Below are 12,018 nucleotides of genomic sequence, written 5' to 3'. Positions count from 1 at the left end.
TACTTAAATATTTCATTTAATTGTTGAAAAGTATCCACTTCAGTTCTTGCACAACAATATGTATCTTTACATGCCTTCATCTGTCTCATTAAGAAAGCAGATTTTGTTTGAAATTATCTAACATGAAAAATACTGCTAAGTCTATTCATAAAACAGTATTCTATATTTTTATTTTTCAAACAGCAAGTGACCACATTTAAAATGCATCATTTGCAAATATAAATTATCAAACTATTAGTTTAATTAAAAATAAAGCAAAAACATAACTTCCCTTAGTATCACAATACATAGAAGGGTATTATAAACCCAAAAAGACTAAGTTAACCATAAGAAAACAATAACGTCAAAAGTGATGAAACTCATTAAGTCACTTAATGAATAAATCAGTCTAAGAATACAATACCATTCACCATGATTATGTAAAAAAAAGCAAACTTTCATTGTATTATACAGATAAAACAATCCAATCCTTCATGCCACATTTTGTAAACCATGATATAAATTACACTCACAGTCAAATGAACAGGAAGAGTAACTCCCAAAATATTTTAAGTTGCTTTGAGGGCAGAAATAAAGGCAGAAATAGAATCATTTAAAATATATCAAGTTTAACCAAAAAAAAAATTCATTTGGTCAAGCCTGCTATCCAAATAGTTTTGTTCCCTGCAAAACTATTTTTGTCTTTTTGCGAGTTATGAAATTTAAATGTTTCTTTTTACATATTAAATGTAAGTCATGTGTTGAGCTACATTAAATCCTTTTATACTTTAATCATTTTGGCCTTAAGACCCAAACATCTTCCATGGACCTACACACACACACACACACACACACACACACACACGCTCAGTCTCTTCTTGGTATCAGGAAACTCCTCATTTCACAGGAATAATGAAAGACTCACATACTGATATCTGTCAGAAACATAAGGAATATGCAAATTCATACTTTCCAGGTTCCTATAAAACCATCTCTCACCTATATATACATACTCCAACTGATGGAATTCAGGCCTTTTGTCTGATACTAATGGGACGGAATAGATGTAGGATAAAGAAATACTGTATAATGATTGAAATAAACCTATTATCCTAAATTTATCTATACAAATTATCATTTTTTATTAACTGAAATACAAAGAAGGCATATGGACTCCAGGAAAATAGCACTATATCAGAAATTCACTGTAACAGTGTTTCACTATATATATCATCAGGTTTTTCATAAGACAATTTTTTCTGTACACTAGATTTTGTACTAATTTCTCTGTCTTCCAATCCATTACATTTTCAGATCCAATTCAGCACTATATAGTATGCCTTCAAAATAAAAGGAAGTCACTTGCTTTATTGAATACCAAGTTCCCTTCCAGACAGTATTTAAAGAAAGACAAGACTACACAGACAAAGTCCAGTATAATTCATTTCTGACAATGAAAATTTCAACCCCTCGTACTGTTGCAAAATTCCTCCTACTGAAATGTCTACAATAATAATAATTATAATAATTATAATAATAAAAAGCATACATTACATATAAAAGATACCAGTGTACTAAAAGTGACAGAAGTGGACTAGCAAATCCTTCAAAGCACATATTATATAAATGACTAGCATTTAAAAACATTTCTTTTTCTATAAAATGTAGGTCATATACATTTATAAATTGGGGGGGGAGGTTCTAAAGCAGTGATGACTGTTCAAATTGATATGCTGCTCTGTACAGTCTAATACCTATTCAATTCAAACTATAAGTTTGACATCTAGTTTATCAGAATAAACCCATCTCATCATCTCATAGCTCATAATTTGAAAAATATGCAACTCAAAGGAAGAGGTGACTCAAAAGTTCACTGTTTATCTGCATATGAAATAAGAAGAGAACTATTCCTTTCTATGGGTGGCCCAAGTCTCATCAGTTCAACATCAGGACTTAAAGACTCCAATTTTAAGCAGAGGAACTGGCAGGAATCAACACAGAAGCAGAATAGTATCTCTGATCCTTTAGAGACACAGCTATTCAACCTCAGCAGTCTTCCTCGTCTCGCAGAAGTGCAGCCAAGCCATTCATTTCTCACTCAAAGTGGATGAAGCCATAGGTCTAAAGACTGTCCTCTCTGTGACTGAAATTGTGCTCTGTAAACAATGGTTTATATTCCAGCAGGAGGACATCTGAATTTATTTATAAAAAAATGATTAAGAATATTCATTAACTCAAACAAGGCTATTAACTCCCAAAGGTATTTTTGGAACTTATCCTTATGCTACTTGTCAAGTTAGCACTGTCATGTATTATTGCTTACAAACAGTACATCATCATATGCCTTCTAACAGAGCAGTACTGCGATAAGTTCATATTTACAGGCTTTTCTGTTTGTTTTTAAACAAGCTATAAAAACATTACATACTTTACAGACAATACAAATACTCAAGTCAAACAAATGGAATGCATAACAATAAGAAACGTCATAAAGGAAGACTGACATAAGTCCTTGATTGTCAAGACACATTTATATTTATATATAAACTCTAGCTGTGCAGAATCAAAGATTCAATCATAGGTACATCCTTATTTGATAAATCATATTTACAGCATGATATTGCATAAAAAAATAAAATAATGTTGTTTACACAATATTACCTTTCCATCCATTGGATTAAGGAAAGCAAGAAACAACTCTTAGAAATGTTTGCTTGCCTCAGTTTGTGTTTCCTACCAAAAGATGTCATTTTAAAAAGGAAACAGAAGGTTTTGTATGTTGAGTAGAGCAAAAGCAACTATAAATTTATTCCCCTGACACAAAGCAAATTGAACTTGAACAGAAGTTAAAATTTCAAATTAAAGACATGTCTTTTCATTAGCAGTAATACTTTCTTAGTGCTTGTCCTTTGCAAAGTGAGTTTCAGCTAAATGCATTACATGCCTAACATAAACATGCATTACCCTAAGTCCAATGAACTTTCAAAGTTACAAGGCTTCATTTTAGTAAGACATTTAATTCTAGGAAACTGTAAAATTATTCATTACTTCAGTACCAATCATGTAATTTGAAGTGTTCACACGTGTACTGGTACCGACTGCACAAAACTATTTCTGCCTGTTAACATTTCCAAATGGATTCCCAGGAGCATTAGGATTTTCCCTGCAATTTGTAATGGTATTAAAACAAGCAAACAAAGAATAAAAACCAAAGCTCTCAAAGCCAAGAAAATTTAGTTAGCAAATATACATACATAATGTAATCCAATGCTGCAAAATTCAGAGTTAATTCATCCAAATATTCTGGTTCATTTCAAATAGTTACTAGATATGATACAAATTCTATAAAAATATCCTGATCAAGCATGGAATACAATGTATCTGTTCAGGTGGAGAGTTTCCATAGGAGAACACGAATACTTCAGAATAAACTCCAAAAGTTACAGCAGAACCCCAATAATTTGCAGCAATGCCTTAGAAACCCTTTACAAATTACAATTTTGAAAACAGTGAAGAAGCAGGCAACAAAAGCAAGGATATCACATCACAAAAAGTACTTTGTTAATTTATTTTGACCACTGCAATTTAGTTTTCGATACTCCTTCTACCTCCTAGTATACTAATAGAGATGCTGTAGTATACTTGGGTGAAGTAGTACAGTATTACTGTGTGAGACTTTGCTACAGTACTTTTTAGACCATTGCAGAGAGGTGGGAAAGGACCATGAGGGATGTAGAAACCTGTCAGATGCTCTGTTTAGAGGTCAGCGAATTAGCAAGATTTTACTGTACTTCTCAATTAACAATGAAAAGCTCCCATCATCCAAAAAAACCAACAAGTACAATATAAAAATAATACAAGTGTTATTTCACATGAATAATTTCTTGTCCTATTTTTTCTCTTGAAATACAATTTTCCTAAAGACAACACTAGGAGACACAAGATCATAAACATAGTTCTTTTATCATCCAATTTCAATTGTTTATGTTGTTATTCGTAAACCAACATACAGTAATACACATGGTTAATCCTTCTCCCCAAAACTCATCATTTATGATTAATTCATTCTCAAATCAAATGAAGAAAATGTAAATGCCTATTAGTATACCATTACAAGCTGATTCCTTCATTGTCTGTTATATTAATGGCAAAACATATCAAAAGATTCATGCTAAAAGGGACACTGTCAAGTAATTTAGGACCAAAATATGGCCTATTAATAAGTGCATGTGTATATATATATGCATTTTGTATATATATATATGTAGAGAGAGAGCTCGGTAATAAATGTCATCAATTTCTTCTTTTTCAAAATTATCATTGCGCTATCACTAGTAGATATCCCCAAAAATTCCACCTTACACACACACACATATCTGGTGTTCACATGACCTTTTGGTAGGAATGGCTGCTGTTAGCTCAGGGGAATCTCCACGCTCACCCCAGCCTTATCCTGACAGCACAAGAACAGAACAGACAACCAAAGCTGCTTTTTTTCCACACATACACAGAAAACGAACAAAAATGACCAGATCAACATGAAGAGTGTGCACCTGCAGCAGATTAAAAGCAGCAAAACGTGAGCAGTGAAAAACGTTATTAAATAATGCCATTAAATAAGCAAGAGCTTTTTACAGGGCTAAACCTCCCAGAACTACGTAAACACTTATTCCAGGATAAAAGGGGATGTACTCAGGAAATCACAGCAGAACATTTGGCTAACTCCTCCAGTGCAGAAAGCTTCAAGCATCAGCAGATCAACTACTCACACCACTGCTTTAGTTATACTCGTGGAAGAACCCTACAAGAAAGTCCCTGTGGCTTAGGGGACTTCACAGCCTGTCCTAAGGCACAGGCTGCAGCTGGAATGGCTCAGCAGCAGGCTGGGGAATGAGCTGGGATGGAAGGAACAGCAGCTCCTCTGGTGATCCCCGTTTGGCTGCATGGAAGAGCAGGTTCCTTCAGTCTGTGCAGCAGCCTGCTCCCTGACACACCCTGGAGTGATTCCCAAGTGTGACAATGGCATGGCAGAGCCACTCCCTCCGAGTCCTCAATCACATTCTCACACCAGAGTGTCAATGCAGCAACTTTTTTTAAATAAAGCTGAGTCAGTCCCCTTAGGGAGAAAGAGGCTTCATTCCTCTTACCTCCCTATGGGCCCACAGCAGTGCAGTAACACAGTAATAACCCAGCCTTTTTTTTTCATTTGTTCCTTGCTATATTTAACAAATAGTACAATTGCCCTCTCCTTGCAACATCAGGCCACAGGAACAAAAGTGCCAACACAGTATTATTCAGGCACCACAAGCTAGGATGTCATGGAAATGGACACTGAAAACAAAGTATGCCTCACAAGAGATGGTTTCCTGGGATATAGGGACCCTTTATGTTATTTCTGTGCAACACACAATGGAAAGTCAAAAAACCAAACTGACCATAAAGGAAAAAAAAAACAGAGAGACCACGAATCAGTTTAAAAATATTCTTTCAAAGAAATTTCTTTACATGTATCATTAATAATCCATAAGGAATTTACTCTTCTCCCTCGATGCCCACCCTTTTCAAGTCGTGGCCAAATATTCAGACAGAATTACTGGTAAGTCATAGCATGCTGAAATGCCTTACTGTATTACACACAGGGTCAACAAATCAAGAGCCTGCTTTCTTATACAAAAGTATTAAGAAATTAGTTTATATAAACTGCATTCTTGCCAATAGAAGAAGCAGGCTATGGATAATAAATGCCCTTTCTCCCTCAACTGTACCAATTGAAGTTAGTGCTGTAGTAGTGCTCCCATGAGGGAAAAGACAAAGTGGGATCAGTTTCCTGGTAATGAAAAATTCAGAAAAATATTGCTACTGCTTTGGTAAGAGGTGGGAACTGTTCTAGGTCCTGCTCAAGTCCTTTCTTTAAAGACAGGATATATTTTAGCCCCTTGAGATGCAGCCTTTTCTCCTACCTGATGGCTTTATCTGAGAGACAATAGCTAGCAACAGTGCTGTAAAAACCTGGATGAAATCCTATTTTAAAAACCACTATATACACACCTACCTATATGTGTATGTGTGTGTGTATGTGTGTGTGTGTGTGTGTTTTTTTCCCTGGTTAATCAGCCTACATGAGGCTTAAACTGCCTTGAACTACCAGACAGTGTCCCTTTAGGGAAGGTGCAATAGAATGAACATACAGTTCAAAAATCTGAAACTTGTTAACTTAAACTACACAATAGTTAGGCTACTCAAATCTTACCACCTTAAAAATGCACACAGAACTACTTATCGTACCATACTGTATACTTCAAGACAAAGTACTATTCAAAAAAACATATTCATGGTACAGGGATAAACTTTGCAGTTTATTTATACTGTGAAATGCAATGAAAACTTCTGATCACTCTCCTAGGCTGGAAAAAGAAATCCCATTCACTAACATCATTCACCAGTTTGGGTTGGTAAAATTGTAGTGACTTTTACTAAGCAAACACTAAAAAATAGGGAATTTGAATGCCCACTTCTTCAGCTTTCAAGGATACTTCAATAAATTTAATAATTGGAATTGTCAAAATTCTAGACAGAGAATTAAAACAGTTTGTACAGAGGCTAAAAATACCCAATCTCAAGTATATGGAAAAGAATCACTGGAGCTGCTGTATGAGATGAAAATGATGCAACCGTATCAAACCTAAACGTCTAAAAATGGTTTTATTTTTTGAGAAATCAAAAACTATAAAGTTGGCTAAGTGCTCTATGTTAATCATTATAAGTATGTAGGGTAAGGTACAATTAAGCTTTTAAAATCTTGGAATACACTTTTGTGTAAGCATTTTGCAATTGGGAATGTCATCTACAGAATATTTTAACTAAAACTTCAAAATCTTGGTTTCTGCATATGAAAAAGTCATTAAAAAGTTACACCTAGATTCAGCTGTACAAAGAAATACACATTACTTCTGGAATGAAGTAAAGGCTTTAGCAGTTAGGCATTTTGCTTAAAAAAGTGTTTAAAGTATTTTAAATTAATTAGACTTTTAAATAGTAGAGTTAGTCTATCAGAATTCACTTTCTTTCCCTCCAAACACAACTCAAGGTAATGCAAAGCAGAAATAAAGGGCACATGGTCTAAAATTATTTTTGAGAGACTGAAGATTTTTCTAGAATATGCTTTCTTTTAAAGCATATTTGTTTGACTTCCAAAACTTATTTGTTTATTCTGTGTGTTTAGTACACGTTGATTCCCTGCTGAAGAGCAACAACTATGCTGACAAGCTTAGAAATGACAATGTGAATAGCATCAGACAAAAAACTGTCCTCCCAAAGCATACAAGGAAACCAGCAAGGAAACAATCATGGGGGAAAGTCTTACCTGGGGATTTTGTTTATTTTAAAATTTCATAGAAGGTAAAATATTTTCTGGATTCAAACAAGTGAATAATAAACTGCCTTTGATAGGGGCACCAACATCAGGCAGTTCAATGACTGATGGCTAACGAACAATTTTTTTTAAAAAAGAAAAAAAGAAAAAAAAGAAAAAAGAAGCAGTTATTGGTCTTGCTAATATCAGCTTACTTCTGTTTTAACATAGCGCTCTTAAAAGCTGTACAGAACTCCATCTTATACAGAGCAACCCCCTTTTGACAAATGTGTTCTAAAGTGCCAGTATTATTTACAAAGATTTCTTAGCCAAAAGTCTGGCCCGTTGTGGCATCAGGTGAAGAAGTCATCCCAGCTCTGCTATCATTTACATTCACCAAGGGAAATTCTGGGAAATCAGCACTTGTCCCTGGTCCCCGAAGGTTCACCTGTCCATTGGCAGTGCTAAACTGAGAGGATATTCCAGCTCTTGCCCCATGGTACTGAGCTCTAAAGGGCTGCTCAAAGGAGCTAATTTGATATGCTTGATGAACAGACTGTGCCTCTGCTTTCTTCTGAGAAGTCACTTGATCCAAGAAGTCCTGTGTAGAGGAGGAAGAAGAATGATTTGCCTCATCACCTGAAAAGGGAAAAGGGTGCTGAGAATCACCAACCATTAGTCCAAAGTGAGACTTGTCTGGAGTTGTTCTTAACGGAGAGTTCATTCCCGACCGAAAGCTGTTGACGGGTATTGATGTGTAGACCTTCTCCATGGAAGGAAATGCTGGCTGGGTTGTAAGTGTCTGGTTATCAGTCACAAAATTAAGGCTCGGGTTGTTCAAATAGGCATCATTTTGGCTAGTTCTGTCCAAAGCTTGCTGTAAAAACTTTGAATATTCTTGTAACATACTAGCTTTATCTGATGAGGAAGCTTGAGAGCTTGTTCCAACCGTCTCAGATGGGGTCACCTCAGATACTTCAGCGGAATTGATGGATATACTAGAGGTCACTTCTGTGTCAGCCACGCTGAAAGAGATCTCATGCTGTCCATTAGCCTTGTGTGAATAATGATCTAACAGAGTTTGCAGTACCTCATCTGGAATGACATTTTTGTCATGGTTACCTTTAATTTCAACATTCAGTGCCTGTGTGTCTAGTATTGAGGCTGTAGCAGTTTCATCAATGACACTGGCCACAGCTGCCTGCGTTACTGAAGGTTGAGATGCTATGGTACTTACATTCAAGGCATATTCTCGACTGTTGTTACTAGCTGCTTGTAGATACCTCTTTTTCTTCAAAAACTGCATTGCATCATCATAATTAGTGCTGCTGTGTACAGGTTTACTGGGCCCTTCCTGTAATGTGTCGACTTGATCGATGTCAGCATTACCTTCAGAGTCCAGTAAACTTTGCTTATCCACAAGATCGAAGGCATACTTCGAAACCTTGCTGTCTTCATATGTAGATAAAGGTGAAATGGTTTGACTTTGCTCAAGTGGCTGCTTTAGACTCCTCTTGTTGACCTTTTTGAGAACGAGCTTCGGTGGGTGTATTTCTCCAGAATTTGCTTCCTCTAAGTGCGATCCACCGACTGAAGAATGTGGCATCTCAACAGCATATTCTGCTACCATATATTCATCTTTTACTTTAGTACTAGAAGAGTACAAAGGCAAATAGTCATTTTTGTCCTTCTTGTGGTCTGATTTATCTGAACTTTCCTTATCCCCAGATTTTGTTTTCTCTGTTTTCTGCCTTTTCTTCTTTGGCAAGGAGCTGTCTTTCAGAGGCGTAGAGAAACCAGAATCTTCCTCCGATGGCAAAAAGCCAACTTTGGTGGCACTTCTGTTGGGTTTCTTCTCACGGTTCTCATGGCACATACGTTTGTGTTTCAGCACACGATCGGTCCTGGAGAAATACTGGAAAAGATTATGGTGGTGATTATTATTATTATTATTATTATTATTATTATTATTATTATTATTATTATTATATTATTGCAAAAAGAAATATGTTAGCAGAAAGAAAAGAAGCCTTTCATTCTAACAGATTTACTTGATGATTCACCCACTTAACCAATTTCTAATGAAGTGTCAAACAAGAACATACAGTCAATAAAATCAACCACAGCCAGCTGTGACTCTGCGCCACCAAGACAGCCCATCTTGACTGAAAAAACATTCATTATATATTTATTTGTATAAAATGGAGAAAGCCCTATCTGAAATACTGGGGAATTGACTGGTGTTTTGGCTTTCAAGCACAGAAGAGTTCACTAAGTCATCTTACCTGCAAACAATATTCACACTGGTAAGGCTTCTCTCCACTGTGAGTTCTTTTGTGCCTTTCCATGTGATACTTCTGAATAAACCTCATACCACATTCATCACAACGAAATGGCTTTTCACCTGATAAAAAACACATAGCAGTATTAATCTAAAAGAATAAATCAACATTTTGCCATAAAATTACCAGGTCAAATACTACATTCTCTATTAGAAACAGTAAGAGGATTTAGTCTATTGCTATTGAAAAACAACATAGGGCTTTGCTTACATTACTATTTTTTCAACACTCACTTGCTGATGCCTCAAATTACTTTAAGCTTAATGCTAAAAAAAACCCCAGCTTTAAAACTAAATCTTTACTCCTCTTTCTAATGCAGGTGCAGGTAGGTCTTAGACCTAACAAATTAAGAACTGCAAAGATGGCCTCCCTGAATTGTTGCTACAGTATGCATTTTTTAGGGCAGACAACTGTATAAAAATACCTCAATCCTCTCACCAAGTCATTAACTCAAACCCATCCCTACTAGGAGAGAATTAATGCATTTCCAAACTTCGAATATAACATTTTGGAGGGTGCTTCCTATTTTACTCTATTTGTTCCCTTATTTGCATGTGGAAAAGAGAGAACTGCTTTGAAAAAGTCCTACTATTTTGGTTGAAAACCAATTTATTCTTTTAAGAACTAATTTAATTTTTTTCTTTAATTAAGTCAAAACCCAAGAAACTTCTGTAGCAGAACCAGAATTTGCAAAATTACAGGTTTCTCATTTTGATTGTTTTGTTAGCTAGTTTTGGTTTCTGGGTTTTTTCCTTTACTTTTGGAAATACTCGTTCAGACAATCTGCACTGGCCTGAATTCATCTTCAGTTCTCCCCCTTATTTTTCCTCACAAAGAAGCCCTGTAACAATACTTTCTGAGCAGGGAGTAACTATTTTGATTTCTTTTAACTTTTGCCTTACATCTCCCCTCTGTTATTTTTTCCTAGGTTTCTCTGACAAAACCTAAAAATTTCAAATGCATTGAAAAGTTACTTCTGCTTTTATAGAACTTCACTATTATTTACTAGAACTCACCCTGAACAACAGAGATCTCTTAGTATTTACTATGAAATCTTTTGGACTGACACAGAGGTCAGGGATTGTCTTGGCAGTATCTGTCAAGACCCTCTTTGTTCTGGGTACTGCACTGCACTGCACTGATTTTTGGGATATGAACCATTTATATCTTGTTTCCAGAAGTATGCAGACTATTGCTATTTTCTGAAGTAGTTTTATTCTTACTAATTATATTATGAACTGTTGAATTACCAACAATTAGTTGTTTAAGTTTAAAACTTTAAATTAATAGATTTTATTATTTAAAATGTTGACAGAGTTTGTATTTTCCATTTAAAGTAGAGAAATCTATCCACATCCTTCTACAAATGGGAATACAGTACCTGAAAATAAGGTTCCAGTATTTATAGAGAGCAGAATGGAAAATATCTGTATCACCCAAACATGTGCTCCTAGTCAGATCACTAGTGCTCAGAGTTTCAACTTCCTTATTCCAAAAGCAATTTCTAAATCTCTCTGTAAGCCTATGTCCTATTTCGAATTATTAATTCTTGCCTCTCCGTGTGGCTTCTCAGCCAATCCCTTTCTTGGATGGAATTATTCCAATTTATTCTCTCCTAAATCAAATTATCTCCTCTCCTCAGATCTTTCAGCTTCCATCAGTTCTTTTTTCACAGGCTCACAACCCCAGCATTCTACATCTCTTCTTTCACTTGACTTAGAGAACTTTACCATTTCTTGCTCATTAATAAGCACCATAAAATTTTGCACTTTTTTCAACATCCCTTGTAAGCTGTAAACACCTATCATATCATTCCCTCTCATCCTGACTATAAGCAAATCCTCCTCTCTGGCCTATTTCTTCACTTCCAAACTCCAGGTTCATTCTTCATGTTCTTTTTATTTCTGAGGCCCTCAAAACTACGGTGCCTTAGTCCCAACAAGCCTGTTCAGTCTTTCTGAATCAAATTCCAATCCTTGCCTCCCACTTTCAGAATGCTGAGGCAGGACATTTAGACCTCATTGCTCTTGTTTCATATATGGGAACTCTTCCATTCCTGAAGACTACTACTTAGTCCTTTCTACTTACTGTTTTCTTTCCCTTTGCTCCACTATTCTACTTTGTGGTTATTTTAAAATGCGCCTTCAAACAACTCTCCTTACATTGTTTCAAAGCTTGCTTTCATACTACCTTAGATTTATTTTAGAGACTGGAGTGGCTGTTTAGGTTGAAAATTATCCTGAGCCTTAAAGCAAGAGAGCTGAGTCCTGTTCTGGCCTTGAACAGCCCTCTAAGGAGCCATCCTGCAATCCCAGGAAATGCAGAATGCTTCATTAACACACTTAC

General features: G+C 35.8%; 1 protein-coding gene across 4 annotated transcripts in view; it reads right to left on the bottom strand.

The window, feature by feature from the left end:
* Nucleotides 1-12,018, bottom strand: part of ZNF148 (zinc finger protein 148) — a 43,630-nt gene continuing 31,612 nt past the window's right edge. For all 4 annotated transcript variants that reach the window (XM_038142238.1, XM_038142239.1, XM_038142241.1 and 1 more), the window contains 2 exons: nucleotides 9,616-9,734; nucleotides 1-9,245 (listed from right to left, as the gene is read on the bottom strand). In XM_038142238.1, the coding sequence (XP_037998166.1) occupies nucleotides 7,656-9,245; nucleotides 9,616-9,734 (1,709 nt within the window). In that variant the 3' untranslated portion in view covers nucleotides 1-7,655. The remainder of the gene's footprint in view (nucleotides 9,246-9,615; nucleotides 9,735-12,018) is intronic.

Source organism: Motacilla alba, chromosome 7, assembly GCF_015832195.1.
Source record: "Motacilla alba alba isolate MOTALB_02 chromosome 7, Motacilla_alba_V1.0_pri, whole genome shotgun sequence".
NCBI lineage: Eukaryota > Metazoa > Chordata > Aves > Passeriformes > Motacillidae > Motacilla > Motacilla alba.
The sequence above is the reverse complement of the archived record's forward strand: the minus strand, read 5'-3'. Positions and strand labels throughout refer to the sequence as shown.